Consider the following 12,952-nt stretch of genomic DNA (forward strand, 5'->3'; position numbering starts at 1 on the left):
TTATAAACTAGACTAAGCCATTGTTAAGGCTGTTGAAGATGGAGAACTGAGTGGTACACACTGTGCACACATTCAATGTTCTCTCAGAGTCTTCCCTGGCCTTTTAGAAAAGCTTTGACGATAACTCCACCAAGTAGGGAGGGTTTTGCACTGTGATAGAGGTCAGAACTCTCTCAGTATACGACGCAACCCTCACCAGAAAAGATTAAAATGTTGGAACCGATTTCCAAGCTCAGTGCAAACTGCTCAAAAGAAAACAAAACAAAACACATTTTTAACTGATAAAGATACAATTCACTACAAAAAGAGAACTCTCTCATTTATTACTCATTCCCGTTGTTAAATGAAACGACCATTTGGCATGTAACGATTTGCCTCCCCTGTGATACCAGGCGGCTTAGAGAAATGCAATTTATATCATTTTTTGCCATCTTTGGATTTGTAAAAAAGCAAGATATGGTGGGAGAAGACTTCAGCTAAAACTAGATGACCGGTGAGGCAGAGGTTAAAATGCACTCAGTATCAGTTTAAATCCTTTCTTCTGTATCTGTCCTATGATGAATGCATGACTTTAGTATTTTTCACAATGCTGTTGGTTTGATTTTAAATGAAAATGTTTATTAAGGCATCATTCATTTGCGGTAAAAGTAGAAAGATTTGTGACTAAGTACAGAGAACAGAGCACGTTGGGCTATTAGAGTAAATCACATCCACGGCAGAAGAAAACTGCAGTGATTGACAGGTGAGTGCCTGAAGGGCAATCTTTGGTTGGTTGCCAAAGGGAATTGGTCTGGCCTCCTGACACTTTCTTTCTCATGGGTAAACTTAATGAAAATGCACTTCCTGTATCGCTGGGTGCTGAAGTGTTGTTACTCTTGACATCACCGCACTCTATTTTGACTGGGAGGAAGCACTCAGCTATTTCTTGACAAGGTGACCTGACGAGCTGCTGTTTGCACTGTGCCTTTACTTCGCCTATTAAGTGGAACTAGGCCTAAAATCAACAGTAATCACTGACATTTACATGGTGTGATGTGTGGAAAAGGCAGACGAAGATCTCCATAATCTGCTGCGGTCACGAAATTTGAGCTATATTAGAGTTTATATCATGAGATTCAACAGTGAGACTCATTAACATTTAGTCAATAACATAAAATGTATCAAGTTATAATTTGAGTTTATTAACAAAATCTGTCCCCGCTGAACTAACAGAACTACACATAAAACTCCTGAATATGGCCCCAGCCGTCCATAGACTTCTATGGACAACGGAGTGTGAAGTGAAGCTCTTTTTTGTTTCCTGGCTTTCTTCTCAGTAAAGCCAATGGACTTAATCATGGCAGCAGGGCCCCTTCCCTGCAGAGCATCAATGACTCGTTACCCATGATAACACGGCAGGACCCTGGCTGACTGAGGAGATGCCTGAATTAAAATCCTGCTTCCATGGAAACAGGCTCAGCAGCTCACGGTGCTGCATCACCTCTGAACTCTTGTATTTCTCTCAAGGCTGTGACAAGTGCTCTGAAGTGGAGCTGGAGATGGAGGGCACAGCAGAAAAAAAGGGAAAGGAACAATAAAGCTGCATTCTTTCACAAAGGAGATTTAAGTCCATTTTATAAACCTGACACATATTTTTGAGTTTGAAAAGAGGCCACTGTTACCTCTGTGGAGACCTTTTAGATGTTGATGAAAGAGCATCGTGGAGTTATTCAAAGAGAAGGATCTGTGCTGAGCTGATGGAAAGTCCTCTCTCCCGGTCTTTACATTTATTAATCTATCTCCGGGCACCAACTCATCAAGGAAGCACTCACAGCACAAAAACAGTGCAGAGAGCTGTTCTTACCCAATCTCTACTACTCCCCTCTTCCTAGACTGGCCTCAATAGTTACATGTTCCATCTGCTCTTGATTACGTACATATCAAATATTCATGACCCGTGGAGACGTGTAACAATGACTTTGAGGAAACGTAGTGATTTTCTGATGTATTTAGACCATACAAGACATTAAGATGACTGAATCCTTGTGCTATTTCAGAAACCCAACCCGCAGAATTTCAGCCAAAGTTCCACTGGTAATGGTTGAAAGGAAAGCCAAAATAAATGCCTGCTGCATGTTTTCTTTGTGTATGCGTGTGTGTGTGTGTTCCACAACTATGGGAGTCTCTGTGCTTAGCAAAAAATTTGTGTATTAACTGAGGAAAAACTTAAGGATTAGGAAACCTCAAATTGAACCTCCAACCATGAAATCCTCTTCTGGACACTACTGTATGTCATATGCTCACTCGATGTAAACTTGCCGCATCATCACAGGAGCAAATCCTGATTATTCAGCACTTTATTCAGCATCAGTTTCATTTTTGGAACAACAGGCCCCACAGAAAGCGCTCAAAACCACTTAAATAGAATCACAGGATGTCATTACTGTGGTAAGCCATCATGACAACCTATAATGGAAATCATATGAAAAGTGGAAAGACAATGGCACAGTGTCACTTTGTAATCTGAGATCTGAACTAATTGTGATGGGCTTCTTCAGAATGTGGGTTTTCTGGTCCTGAAATTGTATATGTGTGTGGGGGTGAGTTACTGTGGTAACTCATCGCCTGAAAAAGCATTTTACTTTTGAAACTTAATGAAAGCAGAGGAAACAATCTAAACAAACTAAGTAACGCAGGCTTTCAGCGCCTGCAAACATTTCTGTATTGTGGTGCCAGCTATACTAACTTATTTTAATGCAACCAAAAATGACAAAAGAAAACTGTGATGGTTTCTAATACTCGCGTGAAGTTTGGTGTCAGAAACAAAAGCGACAGATTTTTATCATAAAACTCTTTTATCCTTCTTTGAAAAGTGGCAGGACTAAAGTCAGATTTCTTCTTCCAGTTCACTGGCATTGAATCTTCCTCTGCCAGCTGGTGAGCAACTATTAGTATTTATGCTGTAGATTGAATGAAAAGACTTTCAGGGCTCATCTCATTTGCTGGCAGCGTGTTATCGTGTGGGTCTGTGAATGTAGATGTGTTCATTCGCTTGCTGGTGCTCTAACTTGGTAAAGTACATGTGGACATTACTCTGTGCGACAATGCACTACACACACAGTCAGCACAGAGTGTGTTTGTGCGTGTCCTGCATGTCCTTTTAAGGAAAGAGATGTTTTGGGGCCATGCCACATGGCATAATGTCCATCACATACAGGCCACATGGTTGAACAAAAGTGCTGTAGGAGTATTGGTTTTAAGGCCACTGCCTGCCATCCACCCTCGCTGGGTGAAAGCCTGTAAAGGAACCACAGAGTCAACTGACACCCCTCTGGAGGCCTGACAATAACCCACTAGATCCAACCTCGACAAACCTCTCCTCCCTCGGCCTTCAGCATCTCTCATCCTCTCTATGTTTTTTTTTTTTTGTCTTAGAGTGGGTGAAATATGACAGACTTTCCTGCACAACGGCTGCTACATATTTTTGCCATTTCATATGTAACCACAGACTTAGCCCATCTGCTTTTTCCAAGGCTTTTTCTCTGGCGGGCTTGTGTGAGAAAAGGCCTGACAAACACAGATGAAAAAGCAGCATTGTGTTTTGTCCTTTTTCCCACTGGGGTGGCTGCATTTGAGTTCAGAAAAAGACAGGAGAAATAACTTGTGGAAGAGGAAATGTCTTTTGTTTTTTGTTTTTTTTTTGTAGCCATGAGGTAAGTGTGAGTAATTAAAGAAGCTGCAAGTGTGCCTCCATGTACACACAAGATTTGACTCGATCATACAAGGAAAAGCAAACAGAGAAAACAACTGTTATTCGTTGTAAGAATACAGAAAATGCTGCATTGCAGAGAGAACAAAAAAAACTATCTGCTTTTACCCATAATCTCATCCTTAATGCTAACTTGATGCACTGAAACTTCATAAATTCCTTGTACCTGCTTTCCAAACACCGAACTTCTCATTTGTTGAATAGATGGCTATTACAGTGACATGTCGGATCCTACTTCACTAAACTCTGAAGCAAAGTTTTAAATAGAATGAAGATATCCTTCATGTTTACAAATCTTCATCTGGGTTACCACAGCAATCCATAACTCGGGAAGGATAGATGTGCCATGATTGGACTCCAGCTGAGTCTTTAATCACTGCACTAGGTGAGTCCAGGATTGACAGGGAGACCTCAGACAGGCGGCAGAATCACCATTACTATATGGCTGTTAAAGCAACACTATCACGCCGAAGCCTGTATCGTATAAGGAGAGTCTGCAGAGTGGCAGTCTCAAACTTTCGTCCATTTAGCCTGTCAGCACTTTCAGCGGGGATAAATGCTGTGCAGTTCCACTCACTTAACTCGGCTTTTCCAGGTCAATCACAAGCCTTTACAGAGTTCAGTCTCTATACCCCTAGCTTCAAAAAAAAAAAAAAAAGAGAAAGAGAAAAAAAATAATAAAAAAAACACCAAAGCCCCCCCACACCCATCAAACCGCCCTTTCATCCTCTATTTATGTTCCTGCAATCTCAACTGAGCCTTTTCAAATGCAGCTATAACAGTGTTCTACTGTAGGGCAGGGAGGAAGTAGAGCAGGCAGGAGATATTGGCTGAGCTAAGGTAACACAGGGACACAACTATTTTTATTCTTTTTTTTTTTTTCCCTCTCCGCAGATAATTACAGTTTTCTTTCCTCAAATTGCAGCGACTGGCGGATGTTCAGAAAATACCCAAACAGCTTAAATAGCCCAGGCAGTGTTGGAAAAATATCCTTATCTGTGTGCTGGACTGTGTCAGATTGATTCAGCGTTATTTCATTACAACTTCTGAAATGGGCAGAGTTCACAACGGAGGCAAATTCTGCAATCAACATAGTGTTCACTTTTTAATGTGGCATGAAAGAACAGACCCAGCTACAGGCAGTACAATGCATGCTAATAAATTCATACAATAAATATGTAATTTTGTGGGGATTGGACATTTAGCTCCCCATTATATACTTTAAAACAAAAATCACGTTTGATGGTGACATTTCAGCATAAACCACCTCTAAAAATTCTGTCAAGCTCTTCACATAAACCTCTTTTTCTGAACAAGCAGTGTAGTGGATTTTAGGTGAGAGCTTTTTGTTGGGTGTACTTTGGATAATTACAAAAACCTGCATTTCTATGGGATTCAAAAATATCCTTTCAAACAATTAATCACATTTCTCTAACAATTACAGGGCCGTATCTCAGTGAAACGACTTCTGAGCCATACCTCAGCAGCTGGGATGCCTTCAGGTGGGCGACATTGGAGCAACACTTCCTGTTCAAGTGACACTTCCTTCCCAAGTGGCTCCTGGTCAAATGTCTTCCTCAAGTCTACAATGAATACAAAAACATAGTTTATTAATATTTATCTGTACATCACTGACAGGAATCTATGAAGGATGGTTTAAGAACTATATTTTAGGTGAAATGTTGAGCAAATCAATAACAGTATTGGTACACTAATATATCATGAAAATAGAAGGTAGGGTAACGCATCAATAGTAATACCCCAAACAACAGTAACACACAACGGTGTGTATCTAAATAGAAGAAACAGTGACTTGATTTATGCTTTCTTTCTATGTCCCTTACCCTCAGCAGATAAATTGTTTGAAGTAGATGGAAGGAAGATAGGGTGAGGGGAAAATCACCTCCAATGAAAAACCAATATTTTTGTGGTGTGTGAAGCCGTGATGGAGTAATGCAGGGCAGGGAAAGTGGCACCGGCAGGGCAGGATGACTGGAGGTGTCATGCTACACTGGAACCCCAAGTCCATTAGACATATATCATCACCTGCTGCACAGGCGAGGGGAGGTGATCGGAGCAAAGGGGAGGAGAGGCTGACGAGAGCATCAAATCTATGATCAAACCTGGAAACTCTCCAAGCCTTTGTCTGATTCTTGGCATAGATATTGTTTTGCCTTTTCGATGAGATTTCTTAGTAATAATCAAATTTATGACGCTATGCTTTCAGATAAATGCTTTGCCTATAAAACAATTATTGGTGCGTTTGACTATATTTTTTTATGTTTCAATATGGAACACATTAATATGGTGTATATGTGCACATGTAGCAACTCTTTGAAAGGGAATTAAGACATGAGCTGAACCCATTAGACCAAGCCAGTCGTGCTGAACACAGTGAGACAAACTGAGATGAAAATTCCACAAACTCTATAACTGCAAGCCAAGTTAATAGACCTTGTGAGATTAAAAAATAAATAAATAAATAAATAAAAAAGGGGATACAAACATCTGAAAATAAGAAAAAGAGAAAGATGCAAACATGCACTGCAACAGTGAGAGAAGTATTGAGATTCTTGTTTGACTTAATTTCCAATCTCTGAGTTTGTGACTGCATACCAATGACATCCATTTCTCTTTCTACCTATATAAAAATGTGTCCATGGAAGCAAACCTAGAAATGACCCCGCTTCAGCGATTCAGTCTCTGGAAAGGATGAGGGATTTCTTCTCCACAGAATGCTATTAATACAATGATGGATTGCTATTGATATTGGGCGCTAACACAAAAGATGATTTATTATATTAGATAGCTCAACAATTGTGCGTTGTTTTTGAACTCAGGTTTTAGATGTGAGTGTGCTGTAAACTGAAAGCACCAGACGACACACAGTGACACAATCTGCAAGGCAGAATTCGTCCACAAGTGGATGAAGCTGACTAAACAGAATAAATCTGAATGCTGTAAAAGCATGCCCTTCTGTGTCTGGGCACATTACATATGTGATTATCAGTAACTTTTCTCATAGGAACTCTGACCTCTAAAGATATCCCAAAAATTGATACAAGATACAATTTCAATTCATAGAGATCATCACTGTCTTTATTTTTGTTCCATTGCTGTGACATGGGGAGAGATTATACTGTTCAGCTGACTGTTAGGAAAAACTATTTCATGTTGTCATTACAGAGTACATAATTGGACACACCAGGAATCCCTATCATCATTTTATTTAGAAAACATTAGAATAACGAATTCAATGAGTTACTCAAATGCAACCACAGAGTGTGCATGTTTTGGGGGGAATATGCCATAACTCCACAAATTTCAATCTATTATAAAAGATGAAAAGGTAACTGTTGAATCAAAAGCAATTTCTTTAAATGTCTGGTATGAAATTCAAAGAAGGAATGACTGGGGGGGGCGTATTCAGTGAAAGAGCTTTATCCAACTGATAGTTATGACACAGAGGGAAAGGAAAGGAAAGAGGGGTGAGGAAAAGAAAGAAACAAATCCTAAAATCGTATTATTATTGGTGCTTTTGTGTCAGAGTCATTCCACTTCCTCTTCTGTCAAACTCACACAATGCAAAGATGGATATTAGTCCCAATTGCCACCAACAGATAGAAAATGATGGGGTCACAGTATGACAGGTGAAAGGAAAAAAATCAGGCAGCACCTTTTCCTGCACCCTGACATAGACTATGATCGACTGCTTTACGGACTTCACACCAAATTATGAAGTATTTCAGCACGCCATCTGATGGTTTAGGAAGGCCCACGTTGCTGAGCGCCCACTAAACAATTTGGGATGGTCCGTCAAAGGTTTAACAATGGGAAATGTGCAGAACTTCTTTGAAGCCAAACAGCAGAAATAAAACTTTTCAGGAATTAATTCATTCATCTTCTAACGCTTATCCGTTTCTGGGTTGTGCAGGTTGCTGAACATGCAAACGCCACACAGAGGAGGCCCCAGGCCTGGGGGGCAACAGTGCTAACCACTTGGTCACCATGCTGCCCTCTTTGCAGCAATTATGCAAAATAATAGTTTTAGTTACATTTCTGCTTTTGTTTGTACAAAATAGACGTTTTTCCTTATCTCACTGAAAGAATCATTAAATTCTTAGATTACTAAATCACAGTGAATTATTGTAATCATGCATTATTGTTCAGGACATTAAAAAAAAAAAAAAAAGGTTATCGTCCAATGGTCTGAAATAAACATCTATATTAATGGCATAGGCCGGAGGTTGTGAGTTAATTCCAAATATCCATGCTTTTATACCTTTTAGCAAATAAACTACAGCTTGTTAAAATAAAATTACACACCCAGTGCTTGTATTGGTTTAATTCTTTCTTTTTCTTTTTTGCATTACTCTTGATGAAACATGGTTAGTAGCATACAAGTGATTATTTTTCAGTGTACATTTTTATTGGATGTGATTTTAAATCATGCCTCCCCTCTGGAGTCTCTCCCCTCCCTCACTTCTCGTAACCCCACACGGTGCAGCAGGACACTAAAGGGTGTGAGACCAGCTGAGTCGACATTCCTGTGGGAGTCACACCATTCCCTCCTTAGCGTACAAATACTTCCAGCTCCAGCGTGCTCACCAAGACACACACATGACAACGATTAACTGAAGTGTTTGGTTACTTGTCATGCTAAATTACACCAGCCTCACACCTCAGAAACAGCTTCCTCCTCTCTTGCTAAATCATTAGGTACCAGTGCAAACATATAGAGCTCACAACTAGCTGACTCACCAAGTTTGGGTTTTAATCATCAGCAAACTGACTGGTAATAAAGTTGGGGTTTTACTTTTTATGCTGGATATGTATAGGCTTCTAAAATAACAAGACTGCAATCAAAAGAAAAAATTTTTTCAGCTTCTTCAGTATACGTTACCTTTCATTGGTCATTTGATAGATATTTATTTTTTATTACATTTATAATCACTGCATTAAAAAAACCAAACAGAGGCCAATCAAAATATATCTCTGGAGGTCACCTGAAGGAAAGCCAGCCCCAAATAATACACAAATTCTCTCTTCCGTCGACAAGCACACAGAGCTTCTGACAATACCTTCAGCAAAACCAGCCATTTTGCAAGCCTGAAAGCCATTTCTTCAACACAACAGCCTCTTAACTCCAGCACTGGCTCTGACTCACAGTCTGATTAAACTGTATATGTTTAGAAGATGAGAGCAAAACAAGCCCAGTTTCCATTAGCCGAACGGGATAGAGTCTGGCTCTGACAAGAAGCCTGCCTGGAGAGAAAGAGAGAGAGCCCAGTGGAAGAACTAATCCATTCAACAGAAGCTAATGGGAGGGGAAGAGGGGTCCATTGTGATTTGAGGGATAGGTTAGTGCTGGCAGGCTGCTCATCATGGGTGATTATAGGAGGTGGAGCAGCAGGAGTGGGCTCAGTGGGAGACTGAGAGGCAGGATTCGGATTCTCCAGGATAGTATAACAACAGCAGTAATGAGAAGAGCTACTGGTGTTTGAAATAGAGGGAGTAAACTGGATTTGGATAGAAACTGTACAGAAAACACTGGGAGAACAGTCAGAGAGCGCATTAGAGGGACACCAAAATAAGAAAATAAACATAGGGAAAGGGCATTTGGTAAGATGAAAATTGAGGGAGACATGACTATAAGTGTTGAGAGTCTCTAAATGGAGTAGATCAGGTGAAAATTGTGGATATTGCCTCCACACTGTGCTACTCTGTTGTACTGTGGAGTAAAGATTTAGTCATTTTGACAGTGCTGCTGTATTGCCAGCCATATAGGCTGCAGTGATATCCCTATCCAGCCCCATCCAGAAATACCAACATTTTGCAATCAAGACATAAAATGCAAAGCTGAGCAGATTGGGAATATTTGTCAGATGTCAGTCACAATGTCTTGGGATGACTTTGACAGGACGAGAAATTTTGATGATCTAGTTTGTACCATCAAAGACATCCCTTCAGGTGGAAGTCTGACAACAGTGTGTGAGCAGTTGTGTTATGTAATATATGTGTTGTGTTGCCAAAGCAATGCCATGATGCAAAGCTATATTTTCCTGCTCCTCCTTTTTCACTATGTCCCCTGGAGCTTAAATGCTTTTCAGATTTTTATTGGCTGATCCTTTCACATAAAAGTTCTGTTTTTTTTTTTTTTTTTCCCCCGGAATAAAAAAGGAACGCATCTGCCGGGAAAATGCTACGAGGGGGTCACTAATAATGCAGGCCACCCTGCCCATGAATGAATAAATAAATAAATGAATGGATGAATGAATGAATGTGGTGATGTAGTGGGCATCGCCCCGCAATAAGAAGGGTACGGCTCGATTCCCGGTGGGGTCACCAGAAAATGTCTAGGTTAATTGGTTAATTGGTAATGAGTGATGGACTGGGCTACAGCAAGGAACGGCGCCCAGATTAGAGGAGACCAGAGACCAAACCCCTGCAGAGAGTAGAGACTAGACCAGAGAACCCCCCCCTGCCCCGCCCAAAGACTGGAACCAACCCCTCCACAGACTAGACACCAGACCAGACCAGCCCAGATGAGACTAGACGAGAGACTGGACCCCTCTGCAGGGACCAGACCTCGGCCTTTTGTTTGGAATAAAAAGTAACGTATCTGTCGAGAAAATTCTCAGAGGGGTTCACTAATAATGTACGCCCCCCACCAGTGAAGCAGAAGCATTAAAGTTTTCAGTCATAACTGAAGAAATTGTCTATATTTCATTACTTAAAACACTGTCGGGGTTAAATTAGTGTAAAATGCTAAAAAGGGAATCCTCAAAAAAAAAAAAAAAGTGACAAAAACGAATTTGGGAAAAATTATAGTATAGTAATTATAGCAGTGTACACTGCTGCAGCTCTCTCCCCTCCTTCAGCACCATTTCTCTAGGATTTTTCCATGCACAGAGCAACCAACTCAAATTTTACAGGCTTTTTAGAAACTCAAGTTCAAAGGGACACTTCAGCTCCATGTTTGTAAACCCATTTTTTCATTGCATCCATTTACAGAATCTATAAATCTGACGTGATTCTCAAAGTCAGTCTGTGAGACACATTTCCTTGGCAGCCAGACATTTTGTTTGCAGGAGAATACAAAGATTGGAGGAAAGATAAAGACTGAGTAATGAGAGGAAGAGAGGAATGATGGGAGAGGGAGGATACTCACAGGCGATGCGGACGTGGGCTTTGCGACTCTTGGTGGTCCCTGCAGAGCTCCAGGCCACACACTGACACCAGAAGTCCTCCGGCCCAAAGAGCTCCTCCACCTGCTGCCGAGTGATCTCTATGCTGGCCTCCCTCACAACCAGGCCTGTGAGGAAAGACAGAAAGGGAGGAAGACGGAGAGAGCATGTGAGGGGAGGATGAAGAGGTTGGCAGAAAGAGGTATGGAAAAGAGGTTTAATGAGGAGAAATGAGGGACGGGGCCGTCTTATTAGTGCATCAATAGATTGATAACAAACAAAAATCAGCAACTAAATCAGTCAAAAATGAAACAGTTAAAATCATATACACAAACACTTCACACACAAATGTCTCATGTAGAATCTATTACACAAATCAGTATAATTTACATCAGTCAAATCACATGCTCTGACACTAGTACGTACGTGTGTGTGTGTGTGTGTGTGTGTGTGTGTGTGTGTGTGTGTGTGTGTGTGTGTGTCAGTCTGGCCCCCGATTCTCGAGCCAGAGCGTTGAGCTGTTTGGGTCTGGGCCCTGTGGGGGAGGATTCTCTGCATCATAGCTAACACAATCCTATTTGCTAACTCCACTGATTACTGCTCATGTGGTTGCCAGGACTTAAACAAATAAATCATCCCCAAAACAAATGACTCTATCCACAGCTGCCCCATAACAGCAGATTATGCTATTGCCATAGAGTGCACATGGCCGTGCGTGTCTTCATGTATGCATTTGCAAGAGTACTTGCATAGACATGTACGTATAGTGCCATTCATGCACTTAGGACACAAAGACAGTTTGTATTTCACCTCTCAATCTTTTTTTTTTTTTTTTTTTTTTTTTCTTTGACTGAATGGGGCATTTCATAGAACAATGAAATCATGAAATCCTTGTTTAAAAAAAAAGAAAGAAAGAAATTGACTACAATAAGACAGTTTCCATGCCATATGCTACACTTGAGTATTCAAACCCAAGTTTAACAGTATCGTAACTATGTAAGTGAAATATTCCCAATACGCTCAGATGGTCCATACAGGACATTGCTGCTTAACTTGAATTTCAATATGCGTGAATTCATGCTGGAAACATTTTATAGAATACAGTGACTCAACGGTGCTGCAACAGCTCCTCAGCTTTTCAGAAGAACACGCTGTGAATAACCAATGCCACTTCACGCCCAAAGTGCTACTCTATTAAGTTTAGATATGGAGGTAGCACAGCCCATTGGGGGGAAAAAAAATGTCAAGCTGATGCCATTTTTCTGCAACTGTCAAACTCAAGTACCTGGTCAGCAATACTGTGAAAGTGGACTATGGCATTCAAATTATGTCCATTTGCTATTGAAAGGCCTTTTATGTGTCGAGGAAACTTTCCCTATGCCATTACACTAACACCAGTGCTATTCATTAAGACTAAATTCAGATGCTGTCATCAGTACTACAAGCCATTATTTGTCAGGCCTGGCAACAATTTTTTTTTTTTTGCTGATCTTTATGCACTCACTTGAGGACAACTTTTTTTCATAGCCATTTCTGGTGTTTGCTGACAAACAGTTGAGTTTCTTTCAGTTGTAACGCATCCTATTCAAAGTTTGTTGAGTTGTGCACACATTTCCTGTACTAAGTAGTTATGTGCATAATGTCTGTGTGCTTTGAGTAAGAAATTATTACTTACTTTGAAACTGTATATAAAAAAAAATAAAACAAAAAATAAAAAAAAAATCTACAAACTACAGTACTCTCATATTTTCTGCTCGTTTTCTAGGCTTACTTAAGAGAAGTCATGATTTGTAAATGTGAGATCACTTGAAAATGTGTCACTATTCATTGACATCTCTCGATATTCCTTCAGTCAGTAATCCCATCTTTGCCTAAATTCTAATATTTTATATCATGATTCACTACCTACTCAACCAGAGATAAAGTAGACCAGCCTTATATCAGGTAAGACAAGCAATCTGTTCTAGCAGAGAATGAATGAATGAATTCAAGGGAATTTGTCTTTCACACAGAAGAC

The 12,952-nt window shown here is 40.3% G+C and overlaps 1 protein-coding gene across 2 annotated transcripts in view; it reads right to left on the bottom strand.

Annotated features, from left to right (window-relative positions):
- unc5cb (unc-5 netrin receptor Cb) overlaps positions 1-12,952 on the bottom strand; it is a 105,551-nt gene that overhangs the window by 28,344 nt on the left and 64,255 nt on the right. For both annotated transcript variants that reach the window (XM_029516292.1, XM_029516291.1), the window contains exons 3-4: positions 10,920-11,063; positions 5,228-5,331 (exon numbers count right to left, since the gene is read on the bottom strand). In XM_029516292.1, the coding sequence (XP_029372152.1) occupies positions 5,228-5,331; positions 10,920-11,063 (248 nt within the window). The remainder of the gene's footprint in view (positions 1-5,227; positions 5,332-10,919; positions 11,064-12,952) is intronic.

Source organism: Echeneis naucrates, chromosome 12 (genome assembly GCF_900963305.1).
Source record: "Echeneis naucrates chromosome 12, fEcheNa1.1, whole genome shotgun sequence".
In the NCBI taxonomy this organism is placed as follows: domain Eukaryota; kingdom Metazoa; phylum Chordata; class Actinopteri; order Carangiformes; family Echeneidae; genus Echeneis; species Echeneis naucrates.